The sequence below is a fragment of the Ischnura elegans genome, chromosome 13 (assembly GCF_921293095.1).
Source record: "Ischnura elegans chromosome 13, ioIscEleg1.1, whole genome shotgun sequence".
Taxonomy (NCBI): domain Eukaryota; kingdom Metazoa; phylum Arthropoda; class Insecta; order Odonata; family Coenagrionidae; genus Ischnura; species Ischnura elegans.
Window position 1 is genome coordinate 8,899,290 of NC_060258.1, and position 23,481 is coordinate 8,922,770.

The following is a 23,481-nucleotide window of genomic DNA, read 5'->3' on the forward strand; positions in this document are numbered from 1 at the left end:
AAAACTTCCTCCGACAACGAAATAAAAAAACGATTTTCCTCAACGGCTATCATCGCTTTCACACTAAAATTCCAAGATTCCAATTTTACCTGATTCACGAAGTACAGATGAATCATAGAATTGGAGATAACGCTCCCACTTGATGACTAATTCCACATGACCTATAAATGGTCATATATTTGCAGCGGGAGCAAAAGCATTGACCCAAGTAGAAGAAAGTAAGTTGACCAATTAATCTCAGCTGATTACTACTCAATTATCGGTAAAAACTGAGCTCATGTAATGAGCAGGCATCGTGCATTCTTTTCCCTCATATTTACACTGCAATTGATCAGCCAATTGACGGATCATTGATCATACGGCAGATACGAGGAAACGGTGGATTACGAGATTTACGAGGGTGGAGGGATACATCATAACATTCCACGAATTATTCCGAAAGGTGGGAGAGATAGTTGATAAGCTCTACTAAGCGTTTTATTTTTTAATATATTATTTATGAATACAAATTTATATTTTTACATCAATGAATACCGGCATTAATATTTCCAATCCGATTTTCAACATACTCCGGGAACTATTTTGTATCGAGAACGCTCTTGTTGCACTTGCAAGTTCGTCGACGCCATCTTATCGTACTGGTGGTGAGTAAAGGAAACGTGAACGAAAACTTCGACTTTAGGCGTTTAACGCTTATTGTTGGCGATTCTCCTATCTTAAGGTTAGTATTTAGGTGTTTTCGGAATAAGCGGTGTAATGGAATACTTTTTATTTGCTAGTTTTCTTGTATTTATGCATTTAAATGGGTGTGGTGACGCCAATATTTTGGGTGACAGGTGAAACGCTGCATACCTAAACATAAGAATTTGTGGTGCCAATTTGCAATTCGGCGGCCGTTTTACATCTTATATGCCTACTACTGAACGATTTCAGCCTCCAGTTATCTCTCGCTGGTATACTAAGGAATTCTTAGTTGGGCGGGTATTGATTTTTCGCTTGTGCAGTAGGGTTTCGGTGTGCTGATAGTTTAGAGGTTTTGTCATGGTCGCGTATTTAATTAGCTATGCCAATTAATGAGTTGTTTTTATTGTTTTCAGGAGTTCGTGAATATTCAGCAAAATGAGTTACCAAATGCAACCCTCCCAAGTGAGACCGAGTGAGTAGCCACATTTAATATTTACCATAAATAGATATATATTTTTAAAGTGCTTTTACGAATGCTATATCGCATTGATGTAATATTCTATTACTTGTTGGTTATTCGTTTAATTAATTTTGTAATTACTTATCTCCGCGACCCGTCTATGAACGGGAACTGCATGGACATCCATTATTTATCCTATTTCGTGTAGTGTTAATGGACGTTATTGGAGGATGAGAATTGTTGCCCGACAAATGATAGTCTTATAAAGTGAACTGTTATTTGTGTGTGTGTGAACCTCGCGAAAACGGTCTTAAATGCAGAATGTCGCCCATTTCCGTTGATTGAATTATTGGAAGAGTAAATAAATATTAAGTTGAGGAAGATAGAATAGGTGCTGCAGATGTTGGGAAAAAAAGTGTGGGCCAAGGTAACACAACTAGATTTAAAAATAAGTAATAAGTTGAAACCGGCAATGTACTGCCGATAAAAAAATTAATTTATGCTGCCAAACGACTTATCACGCATATCCTTTTGTTTAATCACGATTGCCCTTTGGTTACAACGAGGTTATCCCTCATTGCATTCTTGTACGTGAAGTGTTTGATCATTGTGTTCTGCTTTGGATTTGTTGTTGTGGCGGATTAATTTCTTACCATCCAATTCCCTGATGCAAGTATGGGCAAACTAAAGGAAATCAACGCCAGCTTTTTATATTTCATGGTGAAGAATCGGAAGTGGTTTATTGTTGTGTTTAAGCAGTTTCTAGCTAATTTTAGATGCATTGCTAAGCGATAAGTATTAATTGGTACCGAGGGATGAGAAAAGTTCCATAAATTGTATTCCTTAGAAGAGTATTGGGACAAAATCATAACCGTCGAGGTTAACTTCCGTTTCTTTCCTACAGCCCTGTGGGTGATAAGAATCTTGTTTATAGTGGAATAGACTTGAAGGAATTCATTGGTTGTGGAAGCTGTGGTTCGCATGGAATTTTTTTTTTGAGGTCACAATGTCTTCGCTGTACAGCAATGTTGGTACTTAGGATGTATTCCGAAATTTGGTGGCAGTATCCCAACTACTGCAAAGTGGAAAGCAATGCTGCTACTTCTTACAAAGCAGTTATTTCGGTACTGAAAACAGTAGCTGCTGTTGACACCTTGGTGGAAGTTATGAATTAGGCAATTACCACTTTTGAAGTCGGATTAATATAAGTTGTGAGTAAGAAAAATTCAAAATTGATGGATTGAAGTCTGAAATGATACATTGTTCATCTAATTTATTGGAGGAAAGTTGCCTAAGAATTTGAAGTGTAAATTGTACAATATCAGATGAAAAAATGCCTGCAATCGTAAGGTTTTCTGAGCACAAACATAATCATGAACACGGTAGGTAGACTTTCGGGTTACACCCATGTTGTCATTTTGATGAAGATGTTTTGGCAAAGGTATAGTTTTATCGACTCGCCAATTTCCGTCGGATCCTACCCAAAATTAGTATACATAACTCATTTCACATTCTAAACAATCCTAAAGAAAAGCTAAAGCGCTTCGTGTACAAATAAAAATTTACTAATTCATTACTTATCCTGGTGTCGGATGGGTAACTTATATGTTGCAGGAGCCATCATATAGATGAGAAAAGACGATCGAAAACAAACTGTTGCGTTTGGGTATAGAGAGGGCATGGTGTGTCTTGTAAAGTGTGCAAATTTTCCTCTCTACATTTTGTAAAATCCGAGCGAATAAATGGCTTATTCCTAGTGTATGGTTGTAGGACCGGAGGGGTGGGTTGGGTAGCGCACGGCTTATTTCTTATTTGTGTCGACTGACTTCAAAAGATGGGCTTATGACGGCATTAGCGAAATTATGTGTGCGGGTTGGATTATGTCAGGGTGGGTCGAGGCATGGTTTTTGTATTAAAAACATTAATTCGTCCCTCGAAATTATATCAAAACCCTCTGATACAAACTAATAATAATAATAATTTATTTTGTCTAGAGACCTTACAGCAAAAGATATAAGACACGTCATAAAAGGAAAAAAATGCATATATATATATATATAATAGATTATAAATAATTGTATGTTCACAGGATATTAATGCTTAATAGGAGGAATGAAATAGGTATTCGTTAACAGAATAATAATTCTTCTCGTGAAGAAAAGATTTTAACTTCCTTTTGAATGACTCCATCGACTGAATTGATTTCAAATGCGCAGGAAGTTTATTATAAATTCTGAGGCCCAGCTCGCGTGGGCCCAGCTTTGATCTGTTAGTCCTAATGGAATGATAATGAAGGTTATTACAATTCCTAGTTTCATATTTGTGAACATCACAATTGAGCATAAAAAAATCAAGATTATAACGTACAAAAATTAAAATTGATAATAAATATACACACGGGAGTGGAAGAATGTTAAGTGCTTTAAAAATAGGCTTGGAGGGAGCATCAAAAGGTTTTTTTGCAATGATTCTAATTGCACGTTTTTGTAATGTGAACACCTTGGAGGCATGAGGGGATGAGCCCCAAAAAATTATATTGTATGACATTCGAGAATAAAAGATACCGTAATACAATGTAAGAAGAATATTTAAATCAACAGAGTTCCTAAGGTGTCTTAATAGATAGCAGATTGAACTTAGTTTGTTGGCTAAGAAGTCAATGTTCATCTCATAGGACATATTACTACATAAGTATGCACCAAGGAATTTTGTGTGGGACACATTCTCAATAGACTTTTTATCCAATCTAATTAGGATGCTCTCGAGAACATTGCTATTACCACAAAATTGAACAGTGTGTGTCAATTTGTTCACCTTTGCAACAGTTTAGTTTTCGATCGTCTTTTCTCATCTATATGATGGCTCCTGCAACGTTTAAGTTACCCATCCGACACCAAGATAAGTAATGAATTAGTACATTTTTATTTGTACTCGAAGCACTTTCGCCCACCCCTAGGATTGTTTAGTATGTGAAACAAGTTATGCATACTAATTTTGGGAACCACTGTGCTAGACACACGCCCGGGGTCGACGGAAAAATGTCTTCCCCGCTCATGTCCCGCAGACAGTGACAGCAAAATTTTGACGCTCGCGTTATAAAGGCATAATGCACAGAAAATGGGCGTGTCCTGAAACTTTTAGATAAGGATAAGATAACATGCATACGGTTGTGGGTTTGACCAAACTCTTTTAAGTGTAGTTAAAATTTCTATTCCCTCAGCTTAGAATTCAAACTTTTCCTCAAAATGCGCGTGCATACAGCGGGAATTACGTGATGGGAATCATCTAAGATGAATATAAATATCCGTGTCATTTAACGTACGAAATACTCTAAAGTATTATAGTATACACTGTGAATCTCTCAAATTAGCAAGACAACTGGCACTCAAACTGAGTCAGTGCTCACATATTAAATCAGTGTGGCAGTGCAGGTATCACAGCTTGTGAGTTATTTCAACATTAAATGTCACTTTTTTACCCTTGTTTAACCCCTTCAGTGGTGTTTAAATTTTCCCCAAGTTGTACCCCCAGGGCGGGTTTTTATAATGTTTAGCTTAAAAATGGATTGAAAAAGTAAATACGTCTTACAAAAATATATTTAATATAGTATTAAGCACATTACAGGTATTTAAAGTATGATCATACTGTGCCCCATGATGTAAATTAATATAAGCATACCCAATTTAAACAAATAATGTTATTGCTATTTCAAACAAAATCTAATACTTTCTTTTTGTGTGATACATTTCAAAGCAGTGTTCGGGATGCAATGGAATATTCCCGCACTGTTTGCATTCCCACCTAGTTTCTTTCCTTCCGGGACAAACTCGGCATACTCTACTGGGAAACTTCTTCTTTTCTGTGGCTGGTATATGCGTTGGGAAATGTCTTTCAGTAAGACGAACAGGTGGGTCAGTTTTCGAGGGTCTTCCTCCTTTGGCCACTTTTCTTTCCATGGCATACTTCTCTAGAAGTCCATGAATAACTTTATGCCTAAACTGTAGGAGAGTGCATTTTTCTCTGCCACTTTTTCCATGCACAATATGAGCATTTACAATGCTAATGTCCATCAAATGAAAGAATAGCTTCCTGTACCATCGGAGACTTTTTCTGAGGCACTCGTACGGTTTTATTTTTTGGTCCAATCGATCCACTCCTCCCATATTAGCATTATACTCTATCACGGCGTCTGGTTTCTTCACTGCTTCTTTGGTTTTCCTGTCTACTTTTCCTGTCTCACATATTTTTCCCCTGTGATACGTGGATAACATTGTCACATCTTTTTTGTCACGCCATTTTATTGCAGAATAAACTCCTGATGTGTAACATAGTACGTCACCTTTCTTCAATTTTGCTGTCTGCAGTTCTTTCGGCATTTCCTTTCTTCGCAAGTCAACTGTTCCACAGGCTCCGAAACCATGAGATTGCAGCTCTTGGAATAGATTTGGACTTGAGAACCACCGGTCCATGAATATAACATATCCTTTCGCAATAAGTTGGGGACACATCACAAGTTTAGTAACAGAAGCATGGCTTATTAGTTTCCGCGAAGCACTTTCATCACCCCGCCTTTCCTCCCCTTGACCAGTGTAAATGAAAAAGTCCCAGGCATATCCTGATTGAGATTCACAAATGAAAAATATTTTTATACCAAACCTTGATCTCTTTAGAGGAATATATTGTTTCATCAGTGACCTTCCTTTGAATAGCATAAGGCTTTCATCTACCGAAATATTTTGTTCCGGCAAATAGGTTTTTCTAAAAGATAATCGAAGCATTTCCAGCAGTGGCCTAATTTTCCTGAGGCGATCAGTGTTGCCCGTATCTTCATCATTGACAAAGTGCAGGTAACGCAGAATCAACTGAAACCTTTTCAGAGAAAACGTTTCGTAAAAAATTGGAGTCTGAAGTATGTAGTCTCTGGTCCAATATAGCTTCAATTCGGGCTTGCTAATAATACCCATTGCCAAAATCAATGCAATAAAAAGTCTAATTTCATTCTCACATGTATCATTCCACAACCTTATCCTCGCATTGGAACCAACGCCTGAATTTAGAGCATCCTCGCGGCACTTATTGGCATATCTATTTGTCTCGACGACAACATGGTGCACGAACTCATCAGTGAAGAAAAGTTCGAAGCATTGCAGAGGAGAAACATCTGAACTAAGTGGAACACACACACCTGCAACACCAGCAAATGTTGGTTTCCCATACCCATCTTCTGCTTGGTCAATGTCATATTGAGTCCACTGGAAATTACGTTCTTGTGTACCTGGGGAAACATTTTGCGGCAAAATGTCTGGACTCTCCGCGTCAGATAGTTCCTCATATGACTCGTAATCATCGCTGCTACTACACTCTAGGTCAGATTGACTTTCAGATGGGCTATATTCACTTTCTGAGTCATCTTCTCTTTCTAAGAAAGAACAAATTTCATCAAGGCGAAGTTTCTTTTCTTTGCTTTTTGCCATCGTTCAGGGTTACACTGCACAGTGCACACCATACTATACATATCACTAAACAATACCCAAAAACACCGCTAGGTGGTATAAGCTTCCTAATAAGAGTGAGACATCTAATGGGCAACATATAAACTACTAGCATAATAGTACCATGGCCCCGGAAAGGTTTCGGGAGTGAACGAACTAGATTCTAAGTTTACCACGGAAATCTTCCGGGGTAGAACGTTTTGGGCAGTGGGGCAAGGCCCGGAACTTTTCCGGGCGTACCACTGAAGAGGTTAAGGCAGTTTTACGCACGGCACGTAATTGCGCAGGTTAGAGCTCCATTAAATTCTTATTATCAAGAAAGAGGATAGAGGAGGTCGCATATTTCGCAGATGTCCAGTCAGTCCTTCCACCTCCTCTTTGACAACGGAGGCTTTGGGTGCACTGGACTGGAATGTTGGTGCAGCTGGCTCATCATGATGAGATCTTCCCCGCTGATTCGCAAAACTAGCTGTGGTTGTTCAAGTTGTAACTTTTTCGCACAGAAAAGGTTTTTTAGACCAAACTTTTAAGGAAATTATGACTGTGATTTATCAGTTTTTTTAAATTATTTGCCTGAAAAAATAATGATTTTTATTTTAGTTCCACGTCTTCTACTAATATCGTTTTTCTTCAAAAGAAGAATAGAATTCAATTCCGTTCCTTCCTTGGAATTCCTTGGAACCGTTTGCCGTGACTAGGATTGGAACCTTGATCACCCGAATTCTCACAAGGCGCCCTATTATTTCTCCTATCAAGTCATCTTCTTCTGCAGATTGTTGTTACCGGACACAACATGTCATAAGACAGCTTGTTTGTGTACATCCATCCTATATACAAGGGAACTGGCTGTTTTAGGACTGTTTTTATTTTAATTTTTGTAATTCTGGGCAGGAGTTATCTCTTCATTTATATTTTTTTAAGTGGTAAACAAACATGGCCCAAATTCATCTGAGATGAATTCATCAGAGATCTGGGTTAGCATGAGATGTATTAAATTTCCCCTGTGGGATTTTTTCACCTGACATGCTCTTGTAAGGGATCGGGGTTTTTGTGTGGTGGCTGGAATGTTGGGTAGAAGCCACCCTGTTGGGTAGGTTCATGTCCCAGCGGAGGTTAAGATTTGGCAGACTGCCCAATACCTGTGTGGCTGTTTAACCCCTTCCAAATCGATTAATTTTTCCAAATATCGTGCTCCTATTCTCTGTTTATTTTATTCTGTGGTTTTCTTTTAAATGGTAGCAGTGTTCCCACTCAACCGTGAATAAGCCATGAATTCCGTCCTCCGTGAAAAAAACCTTGAAATAGCCATGAATTTCGTCATTATTATTATTATTATTATTATAATAGTGTTCTACCGATTAAGGTAGGTTTTCATGGAGTACTAAAGAGGTGATCTGGGAGCCTCTTTTTCCTTCCAGCACTGCCTTCTTTAATTCACTGTAAGGCCTACTCTCTTTCAATCTATCTGAAAATCCTATTCTTTTCCTTCCCCTCCCTCGTTTCCCCAACATTCTTCCCTCCAACACCATTTTCAGCATCCCCTCACCGCTAAGCACTAACTCCATCCAAACCTTCTGTCTCCTGCGTATCTCATCTAAAAGCTGCCTCTCCTCGCCAACCATATCCAGCACTTTGTCGTTCCTTTTCCTCTCCGTCCATTTCACCCTCTCCATTCTTCTCTATGCCCACATCTCGAATGCCTCCAATCTTCTCTCGTCTTCTTTCCTCAGTGTCCACGTTTCTGCACCGTAGAGAGCTACACTCCAGATCAAACTCTTCACCAACCTTTTCTTCAAACTCTTATACAACGATCCTCTCAGAAGCTCCTTCCTGTTCATGGATGCCTCCATTGCTAATGCAATTCTCTTCCTGATGTCCTTACTACTGTATCCGTTTTCCTCTAACGTACTGCCTAAATAGTTGAATTGCTCAACCTGCTCAAGTTTTTCACCACCCTCCTTTATCTTGAGTCTCACATTCCTCGCTCGTGATGCTTTACAAAAAAACCTTAAAAATTACTCAAACTTCATTGTAGAACTACGACTGACGGATCAAAAGAAATGTCGATATGTAGATCGTGTTTCAAGGTCATTCACTCGCAGACACTGTCCACGCATTTGTCTACACGCGTGTATTCGAAGCACAAATATTGGTCCGTGTGCCGTGGCGAGAGACAGACCTTAAGCCTGTGTTTGTAAGACTGGTAACCAAAGTGCTCATTAACCCTGGAAAAAAATCAGACACCTCTTCAATTCCCTGCCACCCTCCATTTTCCCACTCACAACATTTAGCCAGCTCTAAATTTTGCTAACGATAGGCGACGTAAGAAGAGCACTTTCATTGCTGCGTTTGCATTGCTGGCGTTTATCGCGTTTGTTAAATTTGTAGTAAACGTGCGGCTGGTTATTGTTCCGTGATCAATATTTCTTCCTAAAATGGCTCATCAAAAGGACGTGAATTTGACAAAATATAGACCGTGAAAACCTGGGAAAAACCGTGAATTTTATGATGTAGTGTGAATGGGTACCCTGGGTAGGTAATGAAATGATATTTTGTTATCAACGTAGAACTGTGAAATGAAATTTAATTATTAAACATGGAGAACAAGGCTTTAGCTACTCAAATAAAGTCATTTTAATCCTTCCAATGCATAATGTTTCATGAAATGTGAATTATTTATGTATAATATGAATTTTTTAACACTTTTAAAGCTTTCAAATTAATTATATCGTTCCTCTGAATAGTGCTTAAATGATGATAATCCGATGACGAGATACACTCGTCATTGCACTCATAATTCAAAATTATTAAAATTTGCACTATTAATAAAGAAAATATTAAATATTATAAGAAAATTATAATAAATATATTTTATTATAAAAATAAGGCAAAAAATCTGCTGCAAGCAAACGACTTGTATCCAGTCACAGGAGAAGACACACTGAGACGCTGGGCATTTTACAGGGTCTAGTAGATGGCGGGCCGAGAAACCTAACAGGACCGATGCCTTGTATTCAAGGCATCCACGTCCTAGGCTAGCGCGGTGAGAGTGTTAAATGGAAACCATTTTGAAAACGCTGAACTTGAAATAAATGTGAAGAACATGTAATGCAGTGGATGAGGACTTAATTCTTCTGGTAAATACATGTATTAAAATTCCACCTGGTGGTTGTGTCATATGACCTAAATAATCCTCCTTAGGCAGAGGACCTTGGCATTTATGTAGTGCCTTTTAGATCTTGAGCCATGTTAGGAATAGTGAATTTTTATTAAGTTTTCTGTTAGTTATGCCTGCCTAGGATTGACCTTATTCCTAAGGTTGTGGTAGGTAATTGAGAAATATGCAATTCATGAATGAACATGATTTGGTCCGAGATGTCAGGAAGGCCGCTCCTACAGTTTGGCCTCCGAGAGTTGTCCGATGACTTTTAGAAGGGTCTAGTTCGGGATAGGGGGCAAGGTTGCAAGGTATGATTGGGAAACGCCCACATCAAACGTAAACTAAAGGGTTCTGTGATGAAAGCAGCCAGAAGGGACGATGAGCGTGAAGGTCCCAAACGGAAGAATCCCTTGTTTTGGTGATTCAAAGAAAGGGCTTGTTTTGGTGGCTCAGGATTATTTCAGTACTTCATTTGCATGAGATAACGTTGTATGACTAGGCGAGAGTGTGAGGTGCGTTTGAGGGACAGCGATTGGCTGCAAACCGTGCTGGCTCAGGGTTCTCTGCCCCTCTTTTTGAACTGTCATCGGATCATCATGCCAGCCGGACTGTATGCTAAGCATCGAGGAGTGTGTTTATCCTGCAGAATGCAAAAACTACATTACACTTACGCGTTAACTCACGATTGTGATGAACTATTCTACCTGGGCATGCGACGCAGCCAAATCCGAAAAAAAATCGCTCTCCGCAATAAGGAAGAACGGGTGAAATGCTGAACAGTTACTAACTTCGCACCGGATTCAATGATTCTTTATTCAGTTTATGCCCAAAGTGTGAGTTCCTCTATGCCACACTGCATCGTATTGGCCTAATCGAAAGGCACCAAATTCAATATTTGAAATTTTTGAATGCTTGTATCTCTGAAAGTTCATGAAAAGGGTGGTTTCCTATTATTTTTTCATTGCCTAAATCAAAAGATTATTACTCCTGGAGTACGTGTTTCAGGCTTTTAGATTTTTAAATAATGATATCTACTTTTCGCGATTAAATGAAAAGGGAAAATTTTCAAGCTCGCGAAAGCATGCTGGCGTACAGTTCTCCTCCCCTCCTTTTCATTTTCCATGGTATATAGATATGGTATTTGGAGGAGGTGACCGACAGCTGAGGTCATTAGGGTAGTTTCCTTCATCAAAGAAAACGAAAGGCATTGATTGCGATTCGTTACCCACCACTAGTGTATTCATAATATGCAAGTTATTCGGTTTTAGAAATCCCAGTTTAGGTGAATGTTAATAAACAATTTTAACCTCATTTGAAAAAGGCCAGATTGGCGCCTATGTGATGCCACTCCACGTGACGTCAAAGGGACCTAGTTTCTATACGAGTAGATGGGGGTTTTACATCGTCTGAGGTTACCAATCCAAGCGTGACGCTCAGAGCTCAGGGAAACATCTCTTAATAGCCACCTATTAAAATTGGCTAAGGTCGGAAAGTTTTCTTCGTTTGATAAGGTATTAATAATCCTTATTTAAGCCAAGTGCTACCAGCTAGTAGGATACTCTGCTACCTGCTAGCATCCTGCGTCATATCAGCGCTCAAAGCCTCGCCCCAGGTCACCTAACTTGCGGCAGCGGGAACCAGAACGATGTCACATGGAGTATTCCCAGCATTCATACTTAGCCGTCGCATTTTCACGTGCTTGAAAATTTTCACTTTTTATTTAATCGCAAAAAATAGATATCGTCATTTTAAAATCTAAAAGCGTGAAATACGTACTCCAGGAGTATTAATCATTCGATTTAGGCAATAAAAAGATAATAGGAAACCACCCTTTTGCGCCATGAGAGAAGGGTCGGTAAGGAAGGGTGGAGAGAAACCCAGCGTTGGCATTAGGCTGCTCTTAACGAAAGGTGCCAAGGGGACCACGGCTTAACATCTCATCCGATGTACGGAGTGTGAAATATCCTCCACACAACACTCAAGCAGGGATCGGGCAGTTTGTGAAAATTCTCTGCCACTGTCAGGATTTGAACCCGAGCCCGCCGGATGGGAAGCCAACACTCTAGCCACTACACCAACCCGATCCCCCATCATTTTCCATCGGACAAGTCTCACCAGCTGGACTGTAACCTTGATTATGGGGGTGCTTGCCACTCCCCCAGGAATCAGAGGTTGTTGCTCACTTATTTTTATGGACTCAGCCCGATGTGAAAAAATAGTTGTGGCTACATCTCTAGCAACTATGCTCAAATTTTGATCCATGCAGCGTAAAAGTCATCACTGCGGCTGGTCTCGGTATACTTTAAACTACAAAATATCATTTCATTACCTACCAGGGACGCCGACGTACAAAAAATATTGTGGGGGCCCAAACCGGGGATCTTGCCCTGGGATATTTCTAAGTAGTCAGTTTTAAGTTTTTTAAGCATTTTAGAAGAGTCATATGATCAGGAATAGAACCCTGATAACTCGAATCTCCATATCTGGACGCTCCGGGGAAAATTGACAAGCCTGACACATTTTTTCCTCACACCCATGACGAATTTTTGAGGGGGCTCGGGCCCCATGGAGTCGGCGCCTATGTTACCTACCATTCCATTAATAAAAAACACAAAAAATAAATAGAAGATAGGGGCACAATTAAATTAAAGTGGTAGGGGTGAGTCTGTAAAACCACGATTGGCTAAGGTGTCGTATTTGATGGAGAATTTCGTTTGCAAGTGATTGTCTTCAGTAGTGTATGATGGGAAACTTTCCTAGATCATGAAGTACTTTCTTTCACTTCAATCGCAAAGTGACCAACCACCGACTTCAGTCCGGATGATGACAGCCAACATGTTAGATTCAAAAATAAAGGTTATGTACCACACAATATTTATTTAAAACTAGAGATGAGTCGAATAGCAGATTTCTCAAACTCGAATATCGAGGTCGATAACCGGGTCGAAACCGGGTCGGTAGTTCGTTAATAAAAAAGTGTGTGGAAATTAACCATTTTATTTTATTTTATCATCATGAACATTAAACATTTCCACCATATATCGCCGGACACTGTGAATTATGTTTGAATATCGAATTCGAATATTAAATCATTGCTCGAATATTCGAATACCTCCAATTTCGAATACCTCGAATACTATAAACGATGAATGCGGGAATGTTAGACTTGGTTACCTAAGCAGCAGGAAACACAAGATTTTGGCGAGTAATTGTGATTTCCTTTAAAGCATTCAAACAGGAATTTAGCTGATCAATGGAATATTTTAGTTTTATGGAAACAATTGGGCATATTGTTGATTTAACTAACATCTCTTTCAAGTATTCTAAGGGGACACACCGTTGAGGGCTCTATAATCTCCACATGGCCGCCATTCCACCCCTCTCTTTGGCACCATATGCAAGGGCGAACTCCAGTTGCTTTGCGATGGGCATACGACTCCCATCTTTATCATTGCTTCGAACTCCTTTTTTGCTGCTTTCAAACGGTCGCACCACCTTGCAAAAAAATTATTGCATGCCGTCTCGGCATTTACATTGCTACGTGCGATTGTGTATTGCGTGAAATTCAAAGTATTCGAGGTTGTACCTTTAGCATAATTATTCGAGATCTTGAATATTGAATACTTTCTAGTATTAGAGTATTCGCGGATACTATTCGCACATCTCTATTTTAAATTCTACCGGTTTAGAATTTTTCATGTCATTTTAAAGGGGCAAGAGGTAATTCTGTTCAAAAAGGTTGTAACTGTGAGTTTTCTTTATATTACGTGTGGATTATAATAACCTTTATTTTTGAACCTATCAGGTCACCATTCTACAAATTTAAGTTACAAAACATGGATTTGATACGAAACCAACGTACGTTTTGAGTGACCAACCACCAACCTCTATTTATTTTTTTACTGAGATTAATGGGGATAAACCCTTCACATAATATTTTCAAATTTCTGTAGGTGCAAATAAAATTTATATGATAAAAAGTATATGTTCACTCAGTTTAAAAGTAAAAAATAGAGACTATTACGAATGTAACTATTAATGTACACAGCATTTGACAATCTTATATAATTAATTATATTATTCATAAGAATATGATACTTTACAGAGAGATTTTTGAATCAGACTTAGATCAATTATTTATGCATCAGTTGGCATAGTAACAAGTTTGAATGTACCTTTATCTTTCTCCTTAACCCTTTCGATACGGTGGAGTTCTGTCCTTAGCATTACTGCTGTACTGAGCCCCATGAGACTCTTCTGTCCCCTCCGTACTGAGCATTTTTATTTATTTATTTCAAAAGCTCACATACAGCAATTATACCCAATTTACAAGATAATTTTTTTTTTATATGATTTTGCAGGAGATTGTTAAGAAGGGTCTCGCTGGTAAAACGCACTCTCAGCACCAACCTATGGTCCCTTCCTAGCGGGCACTCCTCATTATCTTGGACTCAAAGGATAGTTAGTCTCCCTCCTTTTGGGGTTAATAATCCTACCAGCGGCATTGGTTTGCGGTCAATTATGCTTCTTTTGTATATATTAGCTATACGAATAATTGTTGCTTTCACATAAATCGCAGATTATGTATTGAATTCCTCGTTTTATTCTGAGAATCGTCAAATTTTGAACGAAATAACCGTCGATATTAACACATTTAATGCAGCAACAATTTGCATGTTGATGTTTATTCTGAAACTAGATATAAGTTATATTTATCGTAGAATTTCGATTAAAAATTGTAAATGCTGCTCAAAAGACATAATTCAATTCTTATTTTATTTTTTTTTTTTGACAAAGATACAAATATTTATTTTTTTAAATGACTGGATAAACAATTGTATGACCGCTAAGAGGGGTAATATAGGATGAGGTGTCCGGGTACCTGCTCAAAGATTTTGAGGGTTAAGCCTAAGCCCCGCAGTGTTGGGTCCCGAAACGAAGACATCGTACACCTCGACCATCATAAAAGGGGAGAGCTGGGAAACGTATTTATTTGGCGTTTGTTCACCTGCGTAGAAAAATCTCTGACGAAAATTTGCGGCTTTCGTCTCCCAAGGTCAAGAAACGTCCAGATGCATATTTTCGTCTTTATTAGGGTGAAGGTTAAATGCAAAGCACGAGCCAAAGGTTTGTAACTCAGCCAGTAATGAGTTCCACGATTTGCTAAGCTTATAAATGGGATTAATGAATTCAGCGCTTGAATGGGAATGCAAGCTATGAATGACTCTATGGCAAAATAACTTGAAGTTAATTTGTCTTTCCTCATAGTTCCTCTAATTCAGCAGTACGAGTGAAGTCTTGGCAGGTGTCAAATGTGAGAAGGGTTGTTATTGTGATGAACAGATTTATTTAAGGGCCCCCCCACCCACTGACAACTTTTACAAGGCAACTACGTAGTTGCTTTGCGGCAACTGAAAAGTCGCCTGTGTGCAGGGCCACAGTCAATGCTGTGTGTTTCATTTGGACTTCCATAAAGCAACTAAATAGTTGCTTTGGAAAAGTTGCCAATGCGTGGGGGCCCTAATTGTATGTTAATCACGATTGATATCCAGTCGTAGCAGTGATAAGTAATATCCATTGGCGTAACAACAACCGAAGCATGGAGAATTGGAGGTGAGCTTTTGTGCTCCGTCTATATTGCCAGATGAGCACATTCTTATTGTTGGGCTACTAGATAAGCGGATTTGATTCGGTGGGGGATTGTTGAGCGTTTGTGCTGTGGAGGTATCGATATCTTAGAAATTTGTCTTGTCCATTGCGAATGATAGACAATAGACTTCAGTCACGAACGGTCATAAAAATTGTCTTTCGTCGAAGTGACCTCGTTCATGAATTGATCACATAAAAAATCTCGATCACTCATGACTGCTCCATTAGTGGTGTGAAGTCCTTTTTCAGGAAACTGGTACACCATAACTACCATCACTACCTCAATTGTCTTATATGTGGCAAACTTCATTTGTCTTGTAAGTCTTGGCTCATACCAGGATGACACATTTTGAATGAGTGACATTTAAAAAGAACCAACGAAAAAATAAATGAAGATAGGAGTGCAAGCATTCAGAAAATAAATTGAAGTGTAAGGTGTTAATTGAAATGAAAAGCTAATGATTAATGGAAACAATGGATGGTTCTCTTTTGAAAAAAGTATTGCTTGTTCTATAATCTATATTCTAAATACTGCTCCCTGTTTGTATGCAATGATGTTTTCACTTGGCTGTTGTTCTTAATGCAATGTGTGGAGAAGTGTGTCTGAGCATCAAACTGGAGTATTAATTAATTAATTACTTAAGAGACAGTCCAAGTGATCATTAATGTTCTCGAAGTTCTCACAGGAGAGGGTTCGTTTGTGAACAATATGAAAAAATAATCTCAAATCAATAAAAAAAAATAAACATCATAATCAATCATCATCAATAATAAAAAAATAAATAAGACCAATCATCAGTCATGATTGGTCTTTCAGTGGTGCTAAGTCTTTTTTTTTTGGGAACTACTACACCATAACTTAAAATCTTCTTTGCGGCAGACCTCATTTGTCTTGTAATTGAGTCTTGACATGTATTCATCATAAGGTAACTCATTTTGAATGAGTGGCTGTGTTGACTAAGCCATACAGTAGCAAAATATCTCCCGGCGTAAACATAACAGGTCTAGTGTTGTCCTTGCGTCGCTAACACCCTGCTCATACTTTGATGTGTTATTATAACTTTTAACCCTTTTGCTGCTGCGAATGTACCTGGTACGATCGCACGGTAGGCGGCTGTGAATGCACCTATTCGTCCTCCCTCTCCTGTAAACTGTCATGGAACTTTCCCTTTCCGTACCCTCACTCCTTCCGGGAAGGATTGTCTTATCTCCAGATCATTTTTTACGCATAGTTTAGGAGTTGTAGTTTTCCTCGTACTTATTTTGAAAAGTTTCTCTTTTTCCGGGAAGCAATAGAGTTTATTGTCCAACATACTGAACCCTTAACTTTTCTGCCCCATGTGACAAGTAACTCTCCAGAGAGTTTGCCGCAGCGTAAGGGTTAAAATTCATATTTAGGGAAGAGGTCTCGGGATCGCCACCGGGTCAGGAAATGCATAACTGCTGACGTTTTGATGCCCAACTCGGCCATCATCCTCAGGGCTATTTCTATTCCTCGGTCTCTGTTTCTTCGCGGTATTCCATTGCCCTTCCATACATTCCATTTCCTCATCCGTTGTTTCAACACGAGTCTTCTCTCAAAGGACCCCTTGTCTCAAACTCCCCGTAGTTTATCCTTTGCTGTCTGGCTTTGGAGCGACAGATCTTTCTCTATTACTGCCATTTTCGTTCTCCGTTGTGCAGTCTTTCTCTTCTTTCAATCCTCTGGTTTTTTTATTTTCTCATTTCTCTGTCAGCCACCGTTTTTCCTATTTTTGTCAGCCACAAATTCTCTTTTATTCCTTTTCATACCTGTTTACACATTTTCTTGGTTAGGAAAGGTGTATTTTCAATTTTTTTCCATCTAAATGTACATTTATTTACTACTATTTGTTACCAACATCCTATTCAGTTAGCGAAAGTGAATTATATGGCTTAGGATTATTATGGATTGGGGAATATTTGTCAAATTCAATTGTATGTAATGCGTGGTATATTTAAGAGTAATCAGTCCAAAAACGATAATGGCAAAAATGGAAGCCATCGAGAAGAGTAGAGAAATATTGCCAGGTGGTTAACATAAACACGAGATGAACCCGAGAAAAAGAAATTTGCATCATTGGAAGGCCCTTGAATTTATTTAGCGGAGTGAGGAAGCACGAAATCTTTGTTAAAATTCATATTTTATGCTCCTCTTGCATCATCTCTATTGTTTGGTTTCTCTCTCAGGGTACCCACTCAACCCTGAAAACCTTAAAACCGTGAATAAGCCGTGAATTACGTATTCCGTGAAAAAACCTGGAAATAGCCGTGAATTTCGTAAAAAATCTCTCAATCTTGATTTTACAATCGTAGAGCAACGATTGACTGATAAAAAGAAAAATGGATATTTTGATCATATTTCAAGGTCAGTCATGCGCAGACACGGATTCATCTGCACATGGATATTTGAAGTGCAATTATTTGTCCGTGTGCCATGATGACACATTGACCTTAAGCCCATACCAAATCCGGAAGACTGGTAACCTAAGTGTTCATGAACACTTGCAAACATTCAGACTCTTCTTAACTTCCCTGGTCCCTCTATTTTCCCACGCACAAGCTCTTGCCGGAGGTGAATTTTGCGAACGATATGTGACGTCAGAAGAGATAGCACTTTCATTGCTGCGTTTGCATTCAGGGCATCTGTCGTGTTTGTTAATTTTTTAGTTCACGTGCGGCCAATGATTGTTACGTGATCAATATTTCTGCCTAAAATGGTTTATTTACAAACCGCGAATTTGAAGACATTTAGACCGTGAGAACCAGGAAAAAACCGTGAATTTAATAATTTAGATTGAGTGGAAACCCTGTCTCTCGAATGCATGACTGGCCACATTTTTGGGATATGGCAATGAATCCGGGTATCTTCAGTCCAATCATTGCATTCTGGGAAAGCTCGAGACAATGTATCATCATCGAGCAGCTTCGCAAAGTCATTTGCCCAAATGTCGGTCGGAGAAGTCGTGGAAATATCCTGGATATTTGGTTGTGTTGGGAGAAAAACTCTCGGGTCGCAGCAGAATGTGCAACTATACTTCAAAAATCAAATCAAACTCTTAAATCACAACAATATCACTCGTACAACTCGTAAATCACAAAAAATCACAACACAATTATCCTGAGTAAGTCCTTAACACGTTGACCGCCATGCCGGTCATAATGACGGGAGTCGAGTGGCTTCCGTCACGCCACGCGGGTCATACTGTCCGGCCTCCGAGTGACTGTTTAACAGTTGATTTCTGACACCGGAGTGACCAGAATCTCTTGTTAACGTATGGGCCATGATCGTTGCGGTGTCAGAATATAAACATTTATTTTAAAGTAAAGTACAAGAACACATTTGATGTTTTACGATCCGGGAATAGTTAACGGAATGAAAAACACTAATGGCGTCAGAGGACATATCCACTAAAAACATCATGGCGGTCAACGTGTTAACAAAGAAAAATCAGGAGCGACAACCTGTCCGTTTGCCATTACTTAGCAAATCAAATTGACTCAATCACACGTACAAGTGTCCAAGAAAAGTACTTGCGAAGAAAAATCTGGAGCAACGACACATACGACGGAACACCACTTTTCATCATGACATGACTCAGATTGTTTTTTTTGTACTGTGAACAAGAGTTGTTACATCAGCAAGAAGGTGAAAATCATGGTTGATTCTCGAATCTTCTCCGACTTCAATCGGACATCAAATTCATTTATAATACCCTTAACTCCCACTTCGACAGTCCTGAAATTGTTTCGTTCCTCAACATTAGAGTACCTTCCTGACACACCCGATCTACCTCTTTACTCCGCACTCCTACACCCAGGCTATCTGTAATTAAGCGCTCAATTTTCCCTAGACTATCTTCTATAATATATTCTCTTCCCCGTGATATTGATCCGTTTGGTGTGACACTTAAAATTTTACTCATCAGGCATTAACATATCTGTCGCATAAATGACTAGATAGCCGGATAAATGTTTGTTGTTTTCTTGTATTCTATTTAAATTTGTGATGAATAATTATTATTTAATTATTTAATATTTGTTGTTATAAGTGCACTTTAAATTGGCATTCTTGCTGTATGTGTACGTCTTTATTAAAATAAAATTAATTAATTAATTTAAAAAAAACATTTCTGTATTAGAGTGGTGAGGTGGATGTTTTTTTTGCACTCCTAGTGGTGAGGCAGGGTGTGTACCCAATTTGGCGCTTATCTAGTGTTTGCCTTCTGCTAGACCTTTTTCACCATCTAAGACTTTGCTACATTTGCCCGTGAAATCCCCATTTGTGAATGCCTTTGTTGGAAAGTTGGCCTGGAAATGAGGGAAAGGTCAGCCAGGCATCCGACTCAACCTTGAAAACCTTAAAACTGTGAATAAGCCGTGAATTTCGTCTGCCGTGAAAAAACCTGGAATTAGCCGTGAAATTCGTCGTGAAACCTTAAAAACCTATCAAACTTGATTTTAGATCTATGATTGACGGATCAAAAGAAAAATAGGTCAGTCACCTGCAGATACTGTCCACGCATTTATCTGTACACGTATATTCGAAGCGCAAATATTGGTCCGTGTGTCATGACGACGCAGACCTTAAGGCTGTGATTGGATGTCCTTTAACCAAAGTGATCATTAACCATGGCGAGAAATCGGACACCTCTTCACTTCCCTGTCACCCTCCTTTTTCTCACTCACAACCATTAGCCAGACCTAAATTTTGCTAACGATAGGCGACGTCATATGAGCACTATCATTGCTGCGTTTGTATTCCCGGCGTTTATCGCGTTTGCTATATTTTTAGTTAATGTGCGGCCAGTGATTTTTATGTGATCAATATTTCTTCCTAAAATGGCTTATCGAACAGACCGTGAATTTTACGACATGAAAACCGTGAAAACCTGGAAAAAACCGTGAATTTTATAATGTAATTGGAGTGAAAACCCTGTCAGCAATATTTTAAAATGGGACTGCTGGTATGTACCCTGTCTTGCCTATCATCCTTGTGCAATTGTAGCGTGTTATCTCTATTAACCAGTGTTCACGCTATTACACAGATTGAATGAAAACAGTCTTTGTTTATAATCACAGAATTTTTTATACTGACGGGATAAATTTTTTTATGTTGGGAAGAAAAAAATGTGTGATTCAATTCTGATTTTTTACATGCATAATTTCAGAGAATAAAACATTCTGTGAAAATTTACAAAGGTTTTTTCGTCTTAATTCAGCATAAATATTCTGTAAGTGAAAGGTTAAATTATCGCTTTCAGTTCACTGACGACGAATGGCTCAGTTTATATTCCGTGTGGGATTGCAGTAATGAAGACATACAATACAAGGCCACTTGAAAGTTTCCGGAAAAGCAAAATCTAGGAAACTGAATATTTGCACCACTTGCACTAAAATGGCAATTCTATCTCGTCATGAACTTCAGATGTCACCTCGCACAATGAGGAGTGTGGCCCATTGTCATATTTTTATAATTTTAGCACTATTTAGGGGAACTATATAAATATAATGAAAGGTTAGCGATGTTAAAACATCCACGATGTACATGAAGTACTCATATTTCATGAAATATGGTGAATAAGAAGGAACAAATAAATGATTTTGTACGATCAGCGATAGCTGTGTTCTCGATCTTACGGGAAGAAGGTTCATTCATGAACAGTATGATATTATATTCACTCTTTATTTCACTGTTCTATGTTGATCACAAAATCATTTCATTACCTATCACTCCATGTAGAATGAACCACAGGAAAAATAAATGGAGAAAGAAGCACGACATTCAGAGAATGAATTGAAGTGTAATGTGTTAATCAAAATGAAAAGATCAATTTTTCTGCTGAAATCGAAATGTGAACCAAATGATCGATTAATGGAATCAATGGATGGTTCTCTTTTGAAAAAATGTATAGCTTCTTGTTATAAATACTGCTCTCTGTTCGCGTGCAATGATGTTTTCACTTGGCTGTTGTTCTTAATACAATGTGTGGAGAACAGTGTCTGAGCATGGAACTGGAGTCTAAGTAAATACAGTAGAGAGGACCTATCATAGTATTCTACCGATTAAGGTAGGTTTCCATGGAGTGTTCAAGAAGTGATCTGGAAGCCTCCCTTTCCTTCCAGCACTGCCTTCTTTAATTCCCTGTAAGGCCTACTCTCTTTCAATCTATCTAAAATTCCTATTCTTTTCCTTACCCCCCTCGTTTCCCTAACATTCTACCCTCTAACACCTATTTCCACATCCCCTTCCCGCTAAGCACTAACTCCATCCATACCTTCTGTCTCCTCCGTATCTCATCTAAAAGCTGCCTCTCCTCGCCAACCATATCCAGCACCAGACACAACATGTCACAAGACAGCTTGTTTGTGTACATCCATCCTATATACAAGGGAACTGGCTGTTTTAGGACTGTTTTTATTTTAATTTTTGTAATTCTGGGCAGGAGTTATCTCTTCATTTATATTTTTTTAAGTGGTAAACAAACATGGCCCAAATTCATCTGAGATGAATTCATCAGAGATCTGGGTTAGCATGATATGTATTAAATTTCCCCTGTGGGATTTTTTCACTTGACATGCTCTTGTAAGGGATCGGGGTTTTGGCTGGAATGTTGGGTAGAAGCCACCCTGTTGGGTAGGTTCATGTCCCAGCGGAGGTTAAGATTTGGCAGACTGCCCAATACCTGTGTGGCTGTTTAACCCCTTCCAAATCGATTAATTTTTCCAAATATCGTGCTCCTATTCTCTGTTTATTTTATTCTGTGGTTTTCTTTTAAATGGTAGCAGTGTTCCCACTCAACCGTGAATAAGCCGTGAATTCCGTCCTCCGTGAAAAAAACCTTGAAATAGCCATGAATTTCGTCATTATTATTATTATTATTATTATAATAGTGTTCTACCGATTAAGGTAGGTTTCCATGGAGTGCTAAAGAGGTGATCTGGGAGCCTCCTTTTCCTTCCAGCACTGCCTTCTTTAATTCACTGTAAGGCCTACTCTCTTTCAATCTATCTAAAAATCATATTCTTTTCCTTCCCCTCCCTCGTTTCCCCAACATTCTTCCCTCCAACACCATTTTCAGCATCCCCTCACCGCTAAGCACTAACTCCATCCAAACCTTCTGTCTCCTGCGTATCTCATCTAAAAGCTGCCTCTCCTCGCCAACCATATCCAGCACTTTGTCGTTCCTTTTCCTCTCCGTCCATTTCACCCTCTCCATTCTTCTCTATGCCCACATCTCGAATGCCTCCAATCTTCTCTCGTCTTCTTTCCTCAGTGTCCACGTTTCTGCACCGTAGAGAGCTACACTCCAGATCAAACTCTTCACCAACCTTTTCTTCAAACTCTTATACAACGATCCTCTCAGAAGCTCCTTCCTGTTCATGGATGCCTCCATTGCTAATGCAATTCTCTTCCTGATGTCCTTACTACTGTATCCGTTTTCCTCTAACGTACTGCCTAAATAGTTGAATTGCTCAACCTGCTCAAGTTTTTCACCACCCTCCTTTATCTTGAGTCTCACATTCCTCGCTCGTGATGCTTTACAAAAAAACCTTAAAAATTACTCAAACTTCATTGTAGAACTACGACTGACGGATCAAAAGAAATGTCGATATGTAGATCGTGTTTCAAGGTCATTCACTCGCAGACACTGTCCACGCATTTGTCTACACGCGTGTATTCGAAGCACAAATATTGGTCCGTGTGCCGTGGCGAGAGACAGACCTTAAGCCTGTGTTTGTAAGACTGGTAACCAAAGTGCTCATTAACCCTGGAAAAAAATCAGACACCTCTTCAATTCCCTGCCACCCTCCATTTTCCCACTCACAACATTTAGCCAGCTCTAAATTTTGCTAACGATAGGCGACGTAAGAAGAGCACTTTCATTGCTGCGTTTGCATTGCTGGCGTTTATCGCGTTTGTTAAATTTGTAGTAAACGTGCGGCTGGTTATTGTTCCGTGATCAATATTTCTTCCTAAAATGGCTCATCAAAAGGACGTGAATTTGACAAAATAT

At 39.0% G+C, this 23,481-nt stretch overlaps 1 protein-coding gene across 3 annotated transcripts in view; it reads left to right on the top strand.

The window, feature by feature from the left end:
* The first annotated feature begins 482 nt into the window (after positions 1 to 482).
* LOC124170217 (armadillo segment polarity protein) overlaps positions 483 to 23,481 on the top strand; it is a 99,077-nt gene continuing 76,078 nt past the window's right edge. The window contains exons 1-2 of one of the 3 annotated variants that reach the window (XM_046548916.1): positions 483 to 721; positions 1,098 to 1,156. In XM_046548916.1, coding sequence (XP_046404872.1) covers positions 1,120 to 1,156 — 37 coding nt within the window. In that variant the 5' untranslated portion in view covers positions 483 to 721; positions 1,098 to 1,119. The remainder of the gene's footprint in view (positions 722 to 1,097; positions 1,157 to 23,481) is intronic. The other 2 variants (XM_046548915.1, XM_046548917.1) reach the window with 2 other exon arrangements.